The sequence below is a fragment of the Panthera uncia genome (assembly GCF_023721935.1).
Source record: "Panthera uncia isolate 11264 chromosome A3 unlocalized genomic scaffold, Puncia_PCG_1.0 HiC_scaffold_11, whole genome shotgun sequence".
NCBI lineage: Eukaryota > Metazoa > Chordata > Mammalia > Carnivora > Felidae > Panthera > Panthera uncia.
Window position 1 is genome coordinate 15,723,791 of NW_026057578.1, and position 16,402 is coordinate 15,740,192.

Below are 16,402 nucleotides of genomic sequence, written 5' to 3' on the forward strand. Positions count from 1 at the left end.
GCCTAGAGGAGGAAGTATGGCCCAAGCTTTGGGATAGATAAGGTGTGATGTCGTCCAGAGGGCTGGACCTGAGGAAAGGTTTGGAGCACGTGCCCATTATGGGTTGTTGGAGGGCCAGTGAAGAAGGTATTGAGGCAGATGGAGGCCGTTGGCTAGATTCACCATCTGACCTACTGTAGGTTTTATTTTTTAATTTTTTTTTTAAAGTTTTATTTACTTTGAGAGAGAGAGGAAGAGCATGAGCAGGGGAGGGGCGGGGGGGTGGGGGGTGGAGAGAGAATCCCAAGCAGGCTCCACGCTCAGCCCGGAGCCGACCATGAGATGAGCGGATATCAAGAGTCAGATGCTTAACCGACTGAGCCACCCAGGCGCCCCCTACTGTAGATTTTACGTTTTGCTTATTTACTTGCCTGCCTTGCTCAACTGTAGGCACTGCAGGGACGGGGATTTTGTTCGCCTTGTTTGCTGTATCCCCTGGGCCTAGGACCGTGCTGGTCACAGTGGGGAATGAATGCGTTCCACAGCTGTGGGGCGTGGGGGCAATCTGGCACCCTCTTCCTGGGAGGCCAGCTCCCCTGCGGCAGGTCTGAGGTCCCAGACCCAGGCTCTGCCCCTGCCCCACAGGGAAGGCAGCAGCTGTCCCCCACCTCATCCGCAAAGGCATGGTCCCCTTTTCCTGGGAGTTGGCCAACTTCCCCAAGACACTTCCCTCACACATTCTAGTAACCATTTTCTGTCTTCACTCTTCATGGTGGAAACTTCCAGCTAGGCACAGTTCATTGTCACTTGAGTACTTAGAATGGCCCTGGCAGGTTAAATGTGCCTTGCTTCTAGAGCCAGCACTCCGCTACCAACAAAACCACTTCAAGCATCTGTCTGTTCTGCTCTAAGCACTGGCCTGGGTGAGTTTTATGATGTTTAACGTGTTTGTCCTCACGATCACGTTTGACATGAGCGGCAGGCTGACTCACAAGAGTCCCGCAACAGGTAAGTGTGGGAGCCGGGATTCCAGTCTGAGTCGCGAGTTTCTCCCCGACCCCAGGGTACCGTCTGGATTTGTCCATTCTCTCTCGCCTTAGTTTTATTGGGGTATAATTGATAAATAGAAATTATGTGCCTTTAAGGTGTTTTGATGTGTATATCCATTGTGAAACGATCATTGCAGGCAAGCTAAGTTAACATATCCATCACTGTGGATAGGTACCTTTTGCTTTTTTTTAAAAAAATATTTTTTTAATGTTGATTTGAGAGAGAGCGTGAGTAGAGGAAGGACAGCGAGAGAGAGACAGAGAGAGAGAGAGACAGAGAGAGAGAGAGAATCTAAAGCAGGCTCTGAGCTGTCAGCACAGAGCCTGACATGGGGCTTGAACCCATGAACCGTGGGATCACGACCTAAGCCGAAATCAAATGCTTAACCGACTGAGCCACCCAGGTGCCTCCCTTTTTCTTTTTTCTTGCCTGTGTGTGTGTGTGTGTGTGTGTGTGTGTGTGTGTGTGTGTGTGTGATGGGAACACTTAAGCTCTACCCTTCTAGCAAATCTCCAGTATGTGATACAGTATGGTTACCTATGGTCACCATGCTGTACATTAGGTCTCCAGAACTTACTCATCTTGTGGAACTGAAATTTTGTACCTTTTGCCCAACATCTCCCAATCTCCCCTTTCCCTGCTCAACCTGCCCCTGGCAACTACTGTGGTAATTTCTGCTTTTACGAGTTGGACTGTTTTAGATTCCACATATGAGATCATGCAGTGTTTGTCTCTCTGCGTCTGGCTTATTTCACTTAGCATAATGTCCTCCGGCTTCATCCATGTTGCAAATGGCAGAATTTCCTTAAGGCTGAATGCTGTTTCAGTGTGTGTGTGTGTGTGTGTGTGTGTGTGTGTGAGAGAGAGAGAGAGAGAGAGAGGGAGAGAGATTTATCCATTCATCTGTCAGTGGACCTTGAGGTTGTAACAATGTCTTCACTGTCATAAATAATGCTGCAGTAAACATGGCAGTGCAGATACCTCGGTGAGATCCTGACTTCATTTCCTTTGGACAAATATCCAGAAGGGGATTGCCAGATCATATGACAGCTTAGTCTTAATTTCTCAAGGAACCTCCACACGGTTTTCCACGGTGGCTGCAAAAATTTGCGTTCCTGCCAGCAGTGCACAGGGGCCCCTCTTCTCCACACCCTCACCATCACTTGTCTCTTTGATCGTGGCCATCCTAACAAGGTGTGAGGTGTGAGGTTGTGGTTTTGATTTGCATTTCCCTGATAGTGATGCTGAACACCTTTTCATAAAACCGGGCCATTTGTATGTCTTTTGAGAAATGTTTATTCAGGTCCTTTGCCCGTTTTAAAAATCAGATTATTGTTCCCAACCCTTCTCTTCCCTTCCCTTCCCAGGGGCTCCCGGGAGGCCATCAAAAGGATCGCCTATGAGTTTGTCGAGATGAAGGCCAAGGAGGGCGTGGTGTATGTGGAGGTGCGTTACAGCCCGCACCTGCTGGCCAACTCTAAAGTGGAGCCGATCCCCTGGGACCAGGCAGAGTGAGTGACCACCTGGAGGGGCCGGTCCCAGGCTATGGTGGGATGGGTCAACCTGAGACTTGGGGGCAGGCTGGTAGGAGCCCCTGACCTAACGTTACGCCCCCTGGTCCTGTCCATGCCCTCAGAAAGTTAAGGTCCTGTCCTTAACTCTGTCACAAGAGACATTCCCAGCCCTCATCTGGGCTGGCTGGCTGGCCTGCTGGCTGATTTATTTACTTATTTACTTATCTACCTTTGGAAAAAGTGGGCGTCTGTGTCTTGCCTCCTTTGTCCCGGACACAGACCCACAGTCTAGAAACATTAACCCCCTCATTCAGTGACTTCTAGGTGTCCTGTTCTAACCCTGTGATTGAAGTGAGTGTGGCCCATTCCTGCCCCTCTGCCGGGACCCCAGGGGTCTCTAAGTGGCATTGCCCAACCCCAGTACCCCCTTCTAGCTACAACTCTGATACATGCGGACTAGTGGGAATCTGAGCAGGCGGGCTTATCAGTGCCCGGCATCCACAGGGAGGGTTGTGTCTGACCAGCACCCCCCACCCCCGCCCCACACACCTTCCAGTCTGGAAGTGCCCCAGCAAGCCGGAAGTGGGGTGTGCCAGGGCTGGGGGCCATGTCTTTCTCCCCAGAGGCGGTGGGTTCATGGGGGCTGAAGCCGCTTCAGAAGACTCTTCTCTCTCTCTCCCCTCAATGCCCCCCCACATCCCAGTCCCGGGGCTGTGTCCTTTAGACCTTTGCCTCTGCCCCATCCCTACTCTTCTCCCCCCACAGAGGGGATCTCACCCCCGACGAGGTGGTGGCTGTGGTGAACCAGGGCCTGCAGGAGGGAGAGAGAGACTTTGGGGTGAAGGTGCGGTCTATCCTGTGCTGCATGCGCCACCAGCCCAGTGAGTACGCCCTCAGCCCTGCCCCGGGCCGCCCCTCTGACACCGGCCGATCCCCCAGCCTGGCCCTGGAGCCACATCCGGGCTTCCCCTGCCCCCAGCACCATGGTGCTGAGCCCCTCAGCAGGACCTTGGGGCTTCGGGCTCGGAACTCCTGGCAGCCGAGAGACGCTTCTCCCCAGGGAGATCAGGCCTGACGGCCACGTGACCTGCAGGCAGCACAAATCCAAAGGAACCTGAACAACAGAAAAAAAAATCTAGGCCAGGTTCCATGTACAGAGACTTGCACGTATTTTCTCTGATCCTTGTAGCAGCCTGTGAGGTAGGACAGCTGTTGTTTCCCCTCTGATAGATGAGGAGACTGAAGGGCGGGGGAGCCTCTCTCTCCTCAGTCAGGAAGGCAGAAAGCCCACGCGAGAACACAGGGTCATCTGGTGCCAAAGCCTGTGACCGTTCACCCGTTTTTAAACCCTTCATGACGCCTTGATTGGTTAAGAGGACGGAGTATGCTAGCAATACGTCCAGTAGCGCTCGTGTGGGGTCTGTTCTGGGCTTCCGTGTTAAACCGGGGGGTCTCCATCTCCTCATGAGCCAAGTGAGGCTTAGCTCACCCCGCCCCCTCGAGGGCAGAGGTGGGGTCAGGTGAGACACAGCCATTTGTTGTCGACCAAGCCAGGCCCCGCCCTCGGCACTTTCCACACAGGGCCTGGCCAGGGGCCGATGCGGTGGCAGCTGGAGTCCTCTCAGAGGAGAGGAAAGCGAGGCCCTGGATGGAGGGGTTGACCAAAGGCCACGTGCTTAGGCCATGGCCAGCGGGATCTGAAGACCCAACGTGGGCCCCCCGCCTTGCCGCTGGGCTCAGGTTGGGGGACAAGGGGCGGGGGGGGGGGGGTGGGGGGCCTCTCCTCGGTGATGCCATCAGAGACCCGGTGGGCATCTTGCCCACAGACTGGTCCCTGGAGGTGGTGGAGCTGTGTAAGAAGTACCAGCATCAGACTGTGGTGGCCATTGACCTGGCTGGAGACGAGACCATCCAAGGGAGCAGCCTCTTCCCGGGACACGTGAAGGCCTACGAGGTGGGTCCCGCAGGAAGGTGGGGAGGGTGACACCGGGTGAGCACCAGGAGCTGGCTTCCACCCAGGAGGGAGAGGTCACACGGACTGGGGTGCGTGAGGCCTCTGCGGTCCCCTAGTGCAGCTTAGTTGGGTCTTGGGGGTGCTAGACATTGGGAATTTGGTATAAACAGAAGACTCCCCCTTGGTGTTGGGAGTACTATGTGTGAGCCTGTTTCTTTCTGTCTGTACCTTGCTATGTGAACCTGGGTGAGGCTGCCCCTTCTCTGGGCTTCCGTCACATCTGTTGGCATGACAGAGTTAGAGCAGACATCTCGAAGCCTGACGATGCACTTCCCGTGGATGCAGCGGGGGCTTTAGAGAAGGGGCTCTGGAGTCTCCCCTCCAAGATTCAGAGCTCGGCTCCCCACCTGTTCGATCATCGTCCCGTTACTTTCCTGGGTCTGTTTCTCTCCTTGTAAAACAGGTATCATAATACTTGTGGATGTTAGGTAACATATACAAACCATTTCATACGGTGACAGACACATAATAACTGTCTAATAAAGGGCAGCTGCCACTTAGATTACGATGACACAAGCAAAACCCCCGACTTCCCCATCTTGAAGCAGGCCAGCTGACTGGGCATAGTTCAAGGCTGCCAAAACTCAGACCCAGAGTGCGGTGAAGGTCGGGCCGCTGGGGCCCCCCAGTCCGCCCGTGACCGGCTCTTGCCTTTCCAGGAGGCCGTGAGGAGCGGCATTCACCGCACTGTCCATGCAGGGGAGGTGGGCTCCGCGGAGGTGGTGAGACAGGTGAGGAGGCGGGGCTGGCGTGGGGCCCTTCTCCCCGCTTCCTGCCCACCTGGTACTAGGCTCCACTTGCTTCTCTGCAGGCCGTGGACACGCTGAAGACAGAGAGGGTGGGACACGGCTACCACACGCTGGATGACGAGGCCCTTTACACCCGGCTGCGCCGCGAAAACCTGCATTTCGAGGTGAGTGGCCGGGGAGCGAGGGGACCGAGGCGGAAGGCCAGGGGCCGCTGGGGCCGGGCCAGTGTGGCAGGACTGGGCAGTGGGCATCAAAGCTGCCACAATGGAGTTCACAGGACTCGGCAGCTGGGAGGCCAGCGTGGCTGTGCGGAGAATGGTGTCAGAGCAGGGGTGACACCCTGGGGTGTCTCAGCCTGGGGTCTGGGAACAGTGTGGCCTGGGGGCACGCGTGCCAGCTATCTACCTGCTCTTCCAGGTCTGCCCCTGGTCCAGCTACCTCACAGGTGCCTGGAAGTCGGACACGGAGCACCCGGTGGTTCGGTGAGGCCCAGGCCCTGGGGCCCATTCGGTTTTGTACAGCAAAGTGAAGGGTGGGAGGGAAGTGCAGGGGCTGGGTGCTGGCCCACGCGGGGCCTCTTGATAGGAAATCTCTCTGAGGCCTTGGGGAGCAGGTGCTGCTGTCCTCACCTTACGGACGAGGAGCCCAAACCGCGGGTGTGCTATAACATGCCGAGGAAGCCCCGCTCCCGAATAGTGGACCGGGGGCCCCCTCACTCCTGTGGCCACAGCACAATGTTCCGCTGGCCTTGAGGTGGGACGGGTGCTTCCACACTCCAGATTCGGCCTCCTAGGCATCAGGAAGAGGAGTCTTTCCAGCTCGCGCAGTCCTGGCACCTCCGGGTGTTCCCCCAAGCACCATCTTGAAGCTTTCCCATGGTGGGGGGGGGGAGGGGTCTGGCCCATCCCAGCCTGCTTCTAACCCACCACCTAACCAGACACCTTGGCCCTTCTTCCAGCTGTCCTGTGACTGAGCCCCGGGGGTGGTGGCATCAGGCCTCAGGAGGGCAAAGCCACCTTTCCCTGACACAGGAGAAGGCGACAAGAACTTGGGGCGACCGTGGTCAGGCCTGCACTGGTCTGTCTGCCAAGCTTAAGAAGGGAAGGAGCTCGGGCTGTGATCGGATTACAAGGGGGTCCTGAGGTCCGCTTCAGGGTGGTGGAGCGTGTGGTACCTGCTGAGCGTCCGAGTGCAGGTTCTTGGAGGCACACAGCCTGTGGGCTGGAGAAAGGTTCATGGAGAAGTGACAGCCTCAGGAGATGGGGGAGCAAGAGGGCCTAGGAGAGAACGCAGGATAGTGACGTTTAAGGGACAGTCTGGTACGAGGCGAGCCAAAAGTGTGCTCTCCAAGAAATCAAAAGGGTTTTAAGACCAGTCAACAGTGTACAATTGTGCTACACAAGTCAAGTGAGGTAAGAGCCAGGAAAGGCCTGGGTTTACAGAGACGGTGATCTGGGATTGTGCCAGGAACCCTTTCCATGCAGGGCTGGTTGAAGAGTTGATGCCAGTAGGATCGAGGGTGAACAGGGTGGAGTCCAGACAGCTCCCTCAGAGTGCGGGCTGTGAAGACGAAGGCTCCAGAGGGTGCTGCTTGCTGGGCCTCCCCGCTTTCCAGGCCGTTCATAGATCCCAGGCTGAGCCCTTGATTTTAGAGGTTGTGACACCCCAAATCCGTCCCGGCAGGAGTATCTCTCTGGCCCCACACGTATCCCACCCTGTCTCACATTTCTCCAAATTCCTCCTCACATCACTGTGTCCTGTAATGCCACTTCAAGAACACGGAACCTCATGGTCTCTGCTCTGGCACTTGCTGCCATGCGACCTGGGACACGTCCTTCTCCGCTCTGAGCTTAGTCGATTGCCCGTGTTCACTGAAGAGGGTGGCCCATCACTAGATTGCCCAGGGCTTCCTTCCATGCTCTCTGGTGTCCTATGATCTGCCATTCTACCTGTTCCTCTTCTGTCTTCGCCCAGCTCTGGGCTGGTCAGATGGGTCTGTCTTGAGTTGCTAGTTACGTGGCATTACACAAGTCGCCTGAGCTCCCTGAATTTTCTTCCTTTGTACAGCGAGCAGCTCTTCCAGGTCTAAAGGTGCTGCAAGGCTCAAGGGAGGGTGAAAGCCAACGTGCGGTGACTGTTCACCGCAGAGTAAAAGGAGGCTCTTCCCTCTCCCCCTCACCCCTGTATCCAGGCTCAAACGTGACCAGGCTAACTACTCACTCAACACGGATGACCCTCTCATCTTGAAGTCCACCCTGGAAACCGATTACCAAATGACCAAACAGAACATGGGCTTTACTGAAGAGGAGTTCAAGAGGCTGGTGAGTGGGCGTGAGGCCTGGTGGCCTTGACTCTTGGCCCTGGGGGTGTGTGAGGCCTGCAGGTCTTGGCCAGGGCCCGGAACCCCTGGAGATGAGTGACTTTGCCTCAACGGGCCAGGCCAAGCCAGACCTAGAGGTAGGTGCCCTCTATGGATACGACCTCAGGCTGGTGTGTTGACCTAGTACCAGGTTTTTTAGCCTTTGCCTGGATTGAGTGCCTGTAAAGAATCTGATAAAAACTGTCCACTCTCTCTCCAGAAAGGTGCGCTCAGCTAGAATTCTGCACACATTTCAGGCCATTCATAGATCCCAGGCTGAGCCCTTGATTTTAGAGGTTGTGACACCCCAAATCCATCCTGGCAGGAGTATCTCTCTGGCCCCACACGTATCCACCCTGTCTCACATTTCTCCAAATTCCTCCTCACATCACTGTGTCCTGTAATGCCACTTCAAGAACACGGAACCTCATGGTCTCTGCTCTGGCACTTGCTGCCATGCGACCTGGGACACGTCCTTCTCCGCTCTGAGCTTAATCGATTGCCCGTGTTCACTGAAGAGGGTGGCCCATCACTAGATTTCCCAGGGCTTCCTTCCATGCCCTCTGGTGTCCTATTATCCACCATTTTGGTCCTTCTAGAACATCAATGCGGCAAAGTCCAGTTTCCTCCCGGAAGATGAGAAGAGGAAGCTTCTTGATCTGCTCTATAAAGCCTATGGGATGCCATCTTTGGCTGCTGCAGGTATGTTCCTGGCTGATCTTCTGGGCTGCCGACCTGCCTTGGCTGAGCCTGGCTTTCTGTGGGATTTCCTGCAAGAAGCACCCCCTTCCCCTCCTGGGCAGTGCCAAGAGAGTGTGGGGACTCCCTGGCCACGTGGTTTTAGGTGACGGCGCCTCTCACTGGATCAGCTTACCTTCTGTGTAATGCTGCCCTGAGGCTGGTCTCAGGGGAGAGTTTCTGAAGTGTAGTCCCAGAGGTCTTGGCAACTTGGGTTGTCACCATGGCCACCTAAAGTGAAGGGCAGGGGAGCTGGGCCTAGGTCCTAGCTCTGTTCTGCTTTCTTACTGTGTGATCTTGGCAAAGCATTCTCTTGTTCTAAGCCTCAGTCTCCCCATCTGCAGCAAGGGTTCCTCTCTGGCTCTGATATTCTGGGATTTTCTTACATCCTGGGTACTAGAAGGTGCCTAACCTTTCTGTGTCTCTGACCTGGCAAGCAGGGCAGCGTCTCTGAAGACATCACGGCCACCTCTCCAAGCCCTCACCCTGTGGATGGAGCCTCCCTGACTCTGGGGCCTGGAATGACACTCCTACCTTTACTCCTTCAAGGAAGACCAGGGTTCCCATAGTCAGCTACTGCTGCTCTTGAAGCCTGTGGTGCCTGTTTCTGTACACGTGAAAACTTCAGCACGCTGTATCTCTCCTCGGACTGTGGACCAGAGTCTGGTTGAATCTGAAACCTTCCTATGGGGACTCATGCTGAAAATCTGGTGCTCAATAAAGAAGCTAATGACTAGTGTTGTGCAGCGCTGTGGTCTTGGGTGGAGTGAGAACAGAAGGAGGCTGTGTGTGGGTTCCCGGACTCGGGCAGCCTGCTCAGCAGCAGGACCCTGGGACCCTGGAGGGGGCTGCAAAGGAGAAGCTGGAGCTTCTGATGGGGGGGGGGGGGGGGCAAAGAGGGAACCATAGCCTGCCTTCCCTCAAGAAGAAACCAGGCTTCTCTTGAAGAGTTATGTGCTTAAATGCTACCTCTGAGCCCCCTCTCACTGTAGGTTTTAAGGGCTGGGCCTGCCCATGGGGGTGAGCTGTGGACTGGGGTAAGCAAGAGGGACAGATGGAAGAAGATTCATCAGGCACCAGGCCAAGGAGGGTGCCAGCCTCTGTGGAATACCAGCATCTTCTCAGGTATGCCCTTCCATGGAAACCCGGGGCAGTGACAGATCCCAACTAACTTGGGGAAACCTGGCCCACCCCTGCTTTCGCTGCTTAAAGGAGAAATAATCTTAAACCAGTCACACAAATCATCAGCATTTATTTCTTGGGTCCTAGGTGCCACTTATGTTGGTAGAAAGGGCAAAGAGTTGATCAGTTGTGAGCACAAAACCCCTTCCCTAGAAATGGATCCGTGAAGCTCCACGAGGGGACGCGGAGCTGCACAGATGGTCAGTTCCGCTTACAATGCCTTCCAAAAAAAAAAAAAAAAAAAAAAGTCAGCTCCCTTCCTCTCTGCTGAAAAGAGGTTTATAGTTTTTAAAAAGTTTTTAAAAGTGTTTTTTAAAAAAAGGGATACGAAGGTCTTGACCCAGAAGGTTGGGCTTGGAGAAGGCGGGGCAGAGCTGGGCCGTGGTTGCCGCCCAGACCACCTATGGAGGCGTGTTCTTGGGGTGCTGCTCACCCAGGTGCCCGCTGAATAAATAATGCCCCGCAGCTACAGGGTCTTGAGAGTGTGCCCGGGCACGGTGAGGAGGTGGTGGGCGAGTGGAGCCTGAGGGTGCAGGGGGAGGGTTTTTCCAGGGTAGGGGCCACGGCGGCCTCCGGGGGTGCCTTTTCACTCTGGCCTGGCTTGCCTGGTACAGGGGCTCAGAGAAGGGGCTGCCAGGCCAATGCCAGGGCTCCCTGTCCAGGTGGGGACAGCAGGTCTCTCTTCCACCTTCCATGGGCAAGGTCAGACTCAAGACGAGGTGGTCCCATCGTTGCTCTCAGGCTGCTTGCTAGCTTCCTTGTCTGGGGTGCCCGCCTCTGTCTGTCCTTCTGAAGAGAGAAAAGGAGCATATACACAAACGTAAAGCACAGAAGGCCTGGAAGGATGCAGCTGAAGTCGGAACAGTGGGTGAGCCCTGGGGCGCAGGACAGGAGCTGGATCAAGGGTGGCCATGGCCAAAAAGACCTTTAGCTTGGCCTCTAACAACGTTTGCGAAGAAAATGCAGGCGGTGTTACTAGTATAATTAAGGTCAATGAAAGGCCAGGCTCATGGACGACTGCTACAAGCCTCAGTTGAGGATCAGGCTGTCTGTGAAGGTTCTCCAAAAGGAGGGGGCAAATGTGAAGTCCCGGCACAGAATGGGTGCTCAGTGAGTGGTAGTTGTTCTCATAAGACAGAGAAGGGGCAGGGAACAGGCTAGCTCAGGGGAGTACCAGGGTGTGGCCATTTCACTGTGCTGTGTCCTTACCAGACCAGCCCCACCTCCCAATAGGGCCTCTGCCTCTGTCTTTGCATCCTTAGACCAATGCCTCCACTGACCAAGGAGAACCACCCCACCCTGTCCTGAGCTCCTGAGGCTGGAGCATCCACACAGCCTGGAGATTATGATTAGAGTCATGATACAGATGGGAAAAGCAGGCTCGAAGACATGAACTGATTTGCTAGAGATAAGCAGTGGAGAGAGCCAATGTCTTTCCCACTGAATTTTTTCGGCCACGAAGCAGCACTCTCCAGGGTTTATGAAGGCTGGCTGTCCTCGGCACTGCTTCATCCCACCTGCGTAGCAGTCTGAGAAGGTGGTGGTAGCCAGTGGTGCAGCCAGAACGTGGATGTCTGGTGCCCATCCCCACCACCGCCCCTATCCTGGGTGGTCCTGTAACAAAAGCTTGGGCCCAGAGGGTCCTTCTGGCCCTCCAGAAGCCTGACAGACCAGTCTGCACTTCGGGCAAATTTCCCAGGTTCTGATACCCAATTTGACCCTGAGCTTCCTGCTCTCGCCAGCAGGAACATTCTCGTTGGATTCCCTAGTAATCTCTGCTCTGTTTCCTTGCTGTGGGACCTCAGGCAATTTGTTTAAAGTGAGGATGGGGACACCTTCACCCGTGTGTGACCAAGGCGTAGGGCCAAAGGTGGTCACCCGGCACATGGGAATGTCTTCGCCAACACTTCCTCTGTGCCAGTCCCAGCTCTCTCTTGGGGAGAAGGTTCTCAAGCACTTTCTTCACCAACCAGTATTCTTGGGACTCCCTTGGGGTCAGTTTCAGGGCACAATTGGAAACTGGTCAGAATTTTTCATGGTCAGAAACTGCTGGGCAGTGTATTCCTTTCTTCATGTCTTGTCTCTTATCATTAGGCAAAGTAGGGAAACATCCTCCCCACATAAGGCAGGAAAGGCAAAGGCTTGTGTACGATATGCTTAGGGAGCGTTAACAAACACCAACAGGCCACAGACTTGGGAAGGCCGGCGGTTGGGCCTCCAGGACAGGCCAAGGCCATACTTCCCCTTCCGTCCAGCTGGGCATCTGTCTCCTGGGCTGTTTTAAGCAAACAGATTCTAAGCTGGGCCTGCTGGTCAGAATCTTTGTAGGCCCACTCCCTCAGTGAGTCCGGGGGACTGAGCACAGCTCCCCAGGCCTGCCTGTGGAAACGGCTCATCGCAGGGCCTACTGGAAGGTTCGTCAGCCAGGCTGGCCTACACTCCAGCACGACTGCTTCATCTCCTTGCACTGAACACTGTTCCTTCCTCAGGTCCCCTTTTCAAATGTCCGTCACCCTGGCAGGCAAATGTCCTAGACCCAGAGGACCCAGACACTTCAAGGATTCCAAATTAGAGGAAACAGGTATGAGAAGGGCCTGTGTCCATGGATGAGTGCTTACTACTACTGAGGTAGAAGGAGACAGAAAACCGTTCACTAGAGCTGAGCATAAGGATGCAGAAGCTGTGAACAATATGCCAATATGCCACCATGTAGCACGTACGCGAGACAAAGATCCAGGTGGGAGAGGAGGGGCGCTGTGCTAAGTGGGGTTATGGAGGTGGCTGGGAGCAGAGGTGTCACCTCTGGCTTGAGGCTGTCAGGGAAGGCTTCTCAGTAGAGCAGTCTGGGTCTCTAAGAGCAAGCAAGGTGAGGCAGGTGAGGGGAGGGCAGGAGGAACCAGGCCCAGGGAGCAGCATGTTAAGGACGATCGGGGGCTGTTGAGAAATAGACGTGCTTTCCTCTGGCTCCGAGGTACAGACTGAGGTGAGCTGTGAGGAGCGTGGCCACAGGAAAGGCGGGGGGGAGGTTGGGGGAGGTATGGGGTGTGCTTCCTTGGGCAGGTTGCCGTTCTAACAGTGTTAACTTGCTGGTGACCTTGAGCAAGCCGCCCAGCTTCTTGGGCCTGTAGGGCTATCTGTTACAGGAGAGGGGTGAGTCCATGTGCCCACAGTCTGCTCCGTACTCCATGGTCACTTCTGGCCAACAAGCACCAAGCGCTCTGGACTGAAGGCTACATGGAGGAAAGTAAGATGGTGGGCCTCCAGGACAGCTCTGTGGGAGACCCACGGAGCCCTACAGTTGCAGTTTGCTGTACGAGGTGATGTGGTACAGACACCGCCTCCGTGGAACTCTGGGGACAGGGAGGAGAGGGCTCTACCCAGTGCAGGAGGGTCAGAGAAGGCTGTCTAGAGGAAGGTCCCAGGGCTGAAAGAAGGGTGGCCCCAGGCACTGTGGGGGTTGGCGGCTGGCTTGCTATCTCCCCCATTCATTCATGAAGCCTGTAGTTCCCAGGCACCTGCTATGCGCCAGCAGAAGAGAAGGCCCCTGCTCTCCTGAAGCTCACATTTAAACACATGAAACCTTGTCAGAGTGACGAAGGTCAGTGACTGGGCAGGTGCCTCTGAGTACAGCCTGAGCAGGGAGATGGCAACCCCAGGACTGAATGGGAAGGTTCTAGTAGAGGAAACTGACACAGAAGGCTCTGGACAGGGCAGGCCTGCACCCTGACAGAAACAGACTAATGGTGGGTATGGCTGGAGGACAGAAGGTGAAGGGAGAGGGGCCCCCGGTGAGAACCCAGAGGCAGGGTAGGGTCTGGCCCCACGGCAGGGCCCTGTGATGATGGGCTTGGCAGAGGCAGGAGGAGACAGGATGGTCTGAGTGAGTCTTGCTGTCTTGCTGGCAACTGGCCGGCAGGGAGTGGTGCAGGGAGGCTGTGGGGCTGGAGGGAAGCCGAAAGACCTGGGCTGAGTCTGGGAGAACTGACAGGCCCTGTGGATGGAGGGCAGCGAGGAAAGGGAGGAGCCCCAGGTTCCTGGCCAGAGAGTCCTCAGGGCCTGAGATGCCACCTGGCACTGATTTGGAGTGGGCGGTCTATGACTTGGAGGACAGCCCTGGAGCCCAGAAGTGTAGGAATGCTAAAGACCCGTGGGTTCTGACCTGCCCCCTCGAGTGTCAGCTCGCCCATGTCTCCAGCCAGCTTCCTCACGCTCACAGCCTCAGAGTCCCCCTGGATGTCAGGGACCGCGTTCCGACGGCCTGTCCGGTCACAGGAGATGAAGTCCGAGTAGGAGGACTCGACCTCCATCACGCCTGTCGCATCGCTCTTCAGGCCTGTGGGCAAAGGGGCAGGAGCACAAAGGTGAGGCCGGGTCCATCCTGCAGGGAAGACTCTGCTCCGGTCCCTAGCACGGATGTCTTTCGACAAAATGACAGTTTCTGCCTTAATCATTGAAAACAGCACAGAAAAGTATGAAGAACAAAATAAATCACCCAAAGTTTCACACCCAGAAAACCACTATCGCCAGTTGAAAGAACATCCCTTGTCTTTCCTCTAAAGTTACTGATAAATATCTAGCACTGGCTAGATGCTGCAGATGAAGCCATGAACAAGTCAGCCACAGTCCCTGCCCTCCGGGAGCCTACAGCCTGCTGGGGGCCACAGCAAATTGCCTAAATCACCCGAGGAACTGTCTGGGTGCTCAGGGCTTCCAGGGAGAAGGCAGGGTGCTGGAGTGACTACCAGGGTCTGACCAAGGCTGGGGATCAGGAAGTGACGGTTTAGATGAGCTCCAGGGAAGAACGGGTGTTATCGAGATAAGGAGTTGAGGGGAAGAGCACGTGTGAAGGCTCAGGGGAGGGACGGGTTTGGTGGAACGGAAGAACCAAAAGAGCCACAGACTCATGGATGCTGGGCGAGGGGCAGTGACACCAAGGATGCTGCTGAGCTGGGCAGGGGCCAGATCACCTCTGCAACCTGACGACTCAAGAGTTTTGGCCAGGTCACAAAAGCTCAGATCTGCATTTTCAAAGATGACTCTGACATCTGGGTTGAGCAGGGCCCAGAAGTGGGCAAGTTGAGGGCTCCTGCAGAAGGTCAGGTGTGAGAGGATGGTCAGTGGAGGCAGGAGGTGGTGGTGCAGATTCTAGATGTAATTTGGAGGCTAAATCAATAGGACCCGGTATCTGAATGGTGGGGAAGTGAGCTTTCTGACATAAGTAAGCAGACGAAAATGTGGTTGACTGAGATGAACAGCACAGAAGGAATATTTTGGGGCATGATGGTGGGGTGAAGGCTGAGTTCTGTTTGACCACACCAAATTGGAGAGGCCTGTGAGCCCTCAAAGGGGAGACATACAGTAGGTCAATGGAGGTACGGGGCTAGAACTCAGAAGAGGGATAGGGGGTGGCATGGGGAAGAAAGACAGGAAATTAGGAGTTACTATGACTAAGAGCTCTGGTCGTTGATAATACAGCCTAGAACGAGAGGAGAACCACATACATAAAAAAGAGCCACATATATTTTTAAAAATTGGGAGATCATACCATGTATTGTATTTTATAGCCTACTCTGTAGAACACTCTAGAACATATCATTTAAGGTTCTCTCTAGGTGAGTTTTGTACATGTGTACTTGGATGTACCAAGATTTGATCAGTCCTCTAGAAATGAACATGGAGGTATTTCCAATTTTCTGCCATTTACACATAGTATGTGGTCTTTATGTAAATCTGTGTCTAGTTCTAGTTATTTCCTTAGAATGCATTTCTAGAAGTAGAATTGCTGGGTTAAAAGGAAGGGTGAGATGATGTTTAAGCCACATTGTTTAGACACATTTCCAAGTTGCCTTTGTGAATAGCATAGGTATTTAGGACAATAAAAGATGAAGGGAAAAAAAACCTTATAAATTCTGTACTACTATTTATATTCCCACGCACAGCACTATAAGCTTGTCCATTTATCTGCACCCTTGTCAACAATCAGTATTGCTATTGTATTAAAATGTTCATCTGCTAGGGGGACATGAATATCTCTCACTGAACACCTCTGAGTTTCTGAAGGCAATCAAATCATACCAGATGAACTTGTACTGATATGGCAAGGTTTCTGAGATAAACTGTTAACTGCAAAATAACACCTAACATAGAAACTAGTTTCTGTAGGGAAAGAGCAAATACAAGGAAAAAAACCACCTTATCAAGTGTGGTTCTTTGTAACTAAGGGGAACTTCTAAGACTGTATTTTTGTAATTGCAGAAGTTCTTATCAGCCCAAGTTACCGTGTGATGCTTTCCTTAGGTAACTGACATTGGCAGAAGGTGCCTGGGGTGGGCTTGGGAAGTGCCGAAGGGGAGTGTGCATGTGTGAAAGGGTGGGCTACTGGTGTGGAGGGCTGGCCCCAATGTCTCCCCACAACACCGAGCTCAGAAGAGACCACTAAAGAATACAGCGGGGGCACTCAGAATGCTCAGCTCCTCTCCAGACCTCTGTTCCCCCATCTGTAAAATAAAGGCAGGGCCGGATCCTGTCTAAGGCAATCCTCCCAAGCTCCAGCAGAGGGTGTGCTCAGGCTATTTTTTTTTTTTTTTTTTTTTTTTTAGGTTTCTTTGAGAGAAAGAAGTTGCCCCAGTGCTTGGTCTTGTCAGTAAAAAAACAAAACAACACAACGAACTCTCTGAAGCCCCAGAAGTGGTTCCTTCTGCAGGTCACAGAAATTTCACTCCTGTACTCTCTCTCTTGGGAAATGGCTCAAAGCTTCAGAACAGGGGAATGGCCTGTTGCAACAACAGTAATAACACTAAAATTTATGACAATTCTA

The 16,402-nt window shown here is 54.1% G+C and overlaps 2 protein-coding genes across 8 annotated transcripts in view; one reads left to right on the forward strand and one right to left on the reverse strand.

Moving 5' to 3' along the window:
• ADA (adenosine deaminase) overlaps window positions 1–9,139 on the forward strand; it is a 27,862-nt gene extending 18,723 nt beyond the window's left edge. For all 4 annotated transcript variants that reach the window (XM_049650738.1, XM_049650741.1, XM_049650739.1 and 1 more), the window contains 9 exons: window positions 2,397–2,540; window positions 3,309–3,424; window positions 4,370–4,497; window positions 5,217–5,288; window positions 5,369–5,470; window positions 5,724–5,788; window positions 7,498–7,627; window positions 8,265–8,367; window positions 8,844–9,139. In XM_049650738.1, the coding sequence (XP_049506695.1) occupies window positions 2,397–2,540; window positions 3,309–3,424; window positions 4,370–4,497; window positions 5,217–5,288; window positions 5,369–5,470; window positions 5,724–5,788; window positions 7,498–7,627; window positions 8,265–8,367; window positions 8,844–8,857 (874 nt within the window). In that variant the 3' untranslated portion in view covers window positions 8,858–9,139. The remainder of the gene's footprint in view (window positions 1–2,396; window positions 2,541–3,308; window positions 3,425–4,369; window positions 4,498–5,216; window positions 5,289–5,368; window positions 5,471–5,723; window positions 5,789–7,497; window positions 7,628–8,264; window positions 8,368–8,843) is intronic.
• A 496-nt stretch (window positions 9,140–9,635) lies between these two features.
• Window positions 9,636–16,402, reverse strand: part of PKIG (cAMP-dependent protein kinase inhibitor gamma) — a 409,002-nt gene continuing 402,235 nt past the window's right edge. For all 4 annotated transcript variants that reach the window (XM_049650753.1, XM_049650752.1, XM_049650750.1 and 1 more), the window contains 2 exons: window positions 13,745–13,918; window positions 9,636–10,374 (listed from right to left, as the gene is read on the reverse strand). In XM_049650753.1, coding sequence (XP_049506710.1) covers window positions 10,295–10,374; window positions 13,745–13,892 — 228 coding nt within the window. In that variant the 5' untranslated portion in view covers window positions 13,893–13,918 and the 3' untranslated portion in view covers window positions 9,636–10,294. The remainder of the gene's footprint in view (window positions 10,375–13,744; window positions 13,919–16,402) is intronic.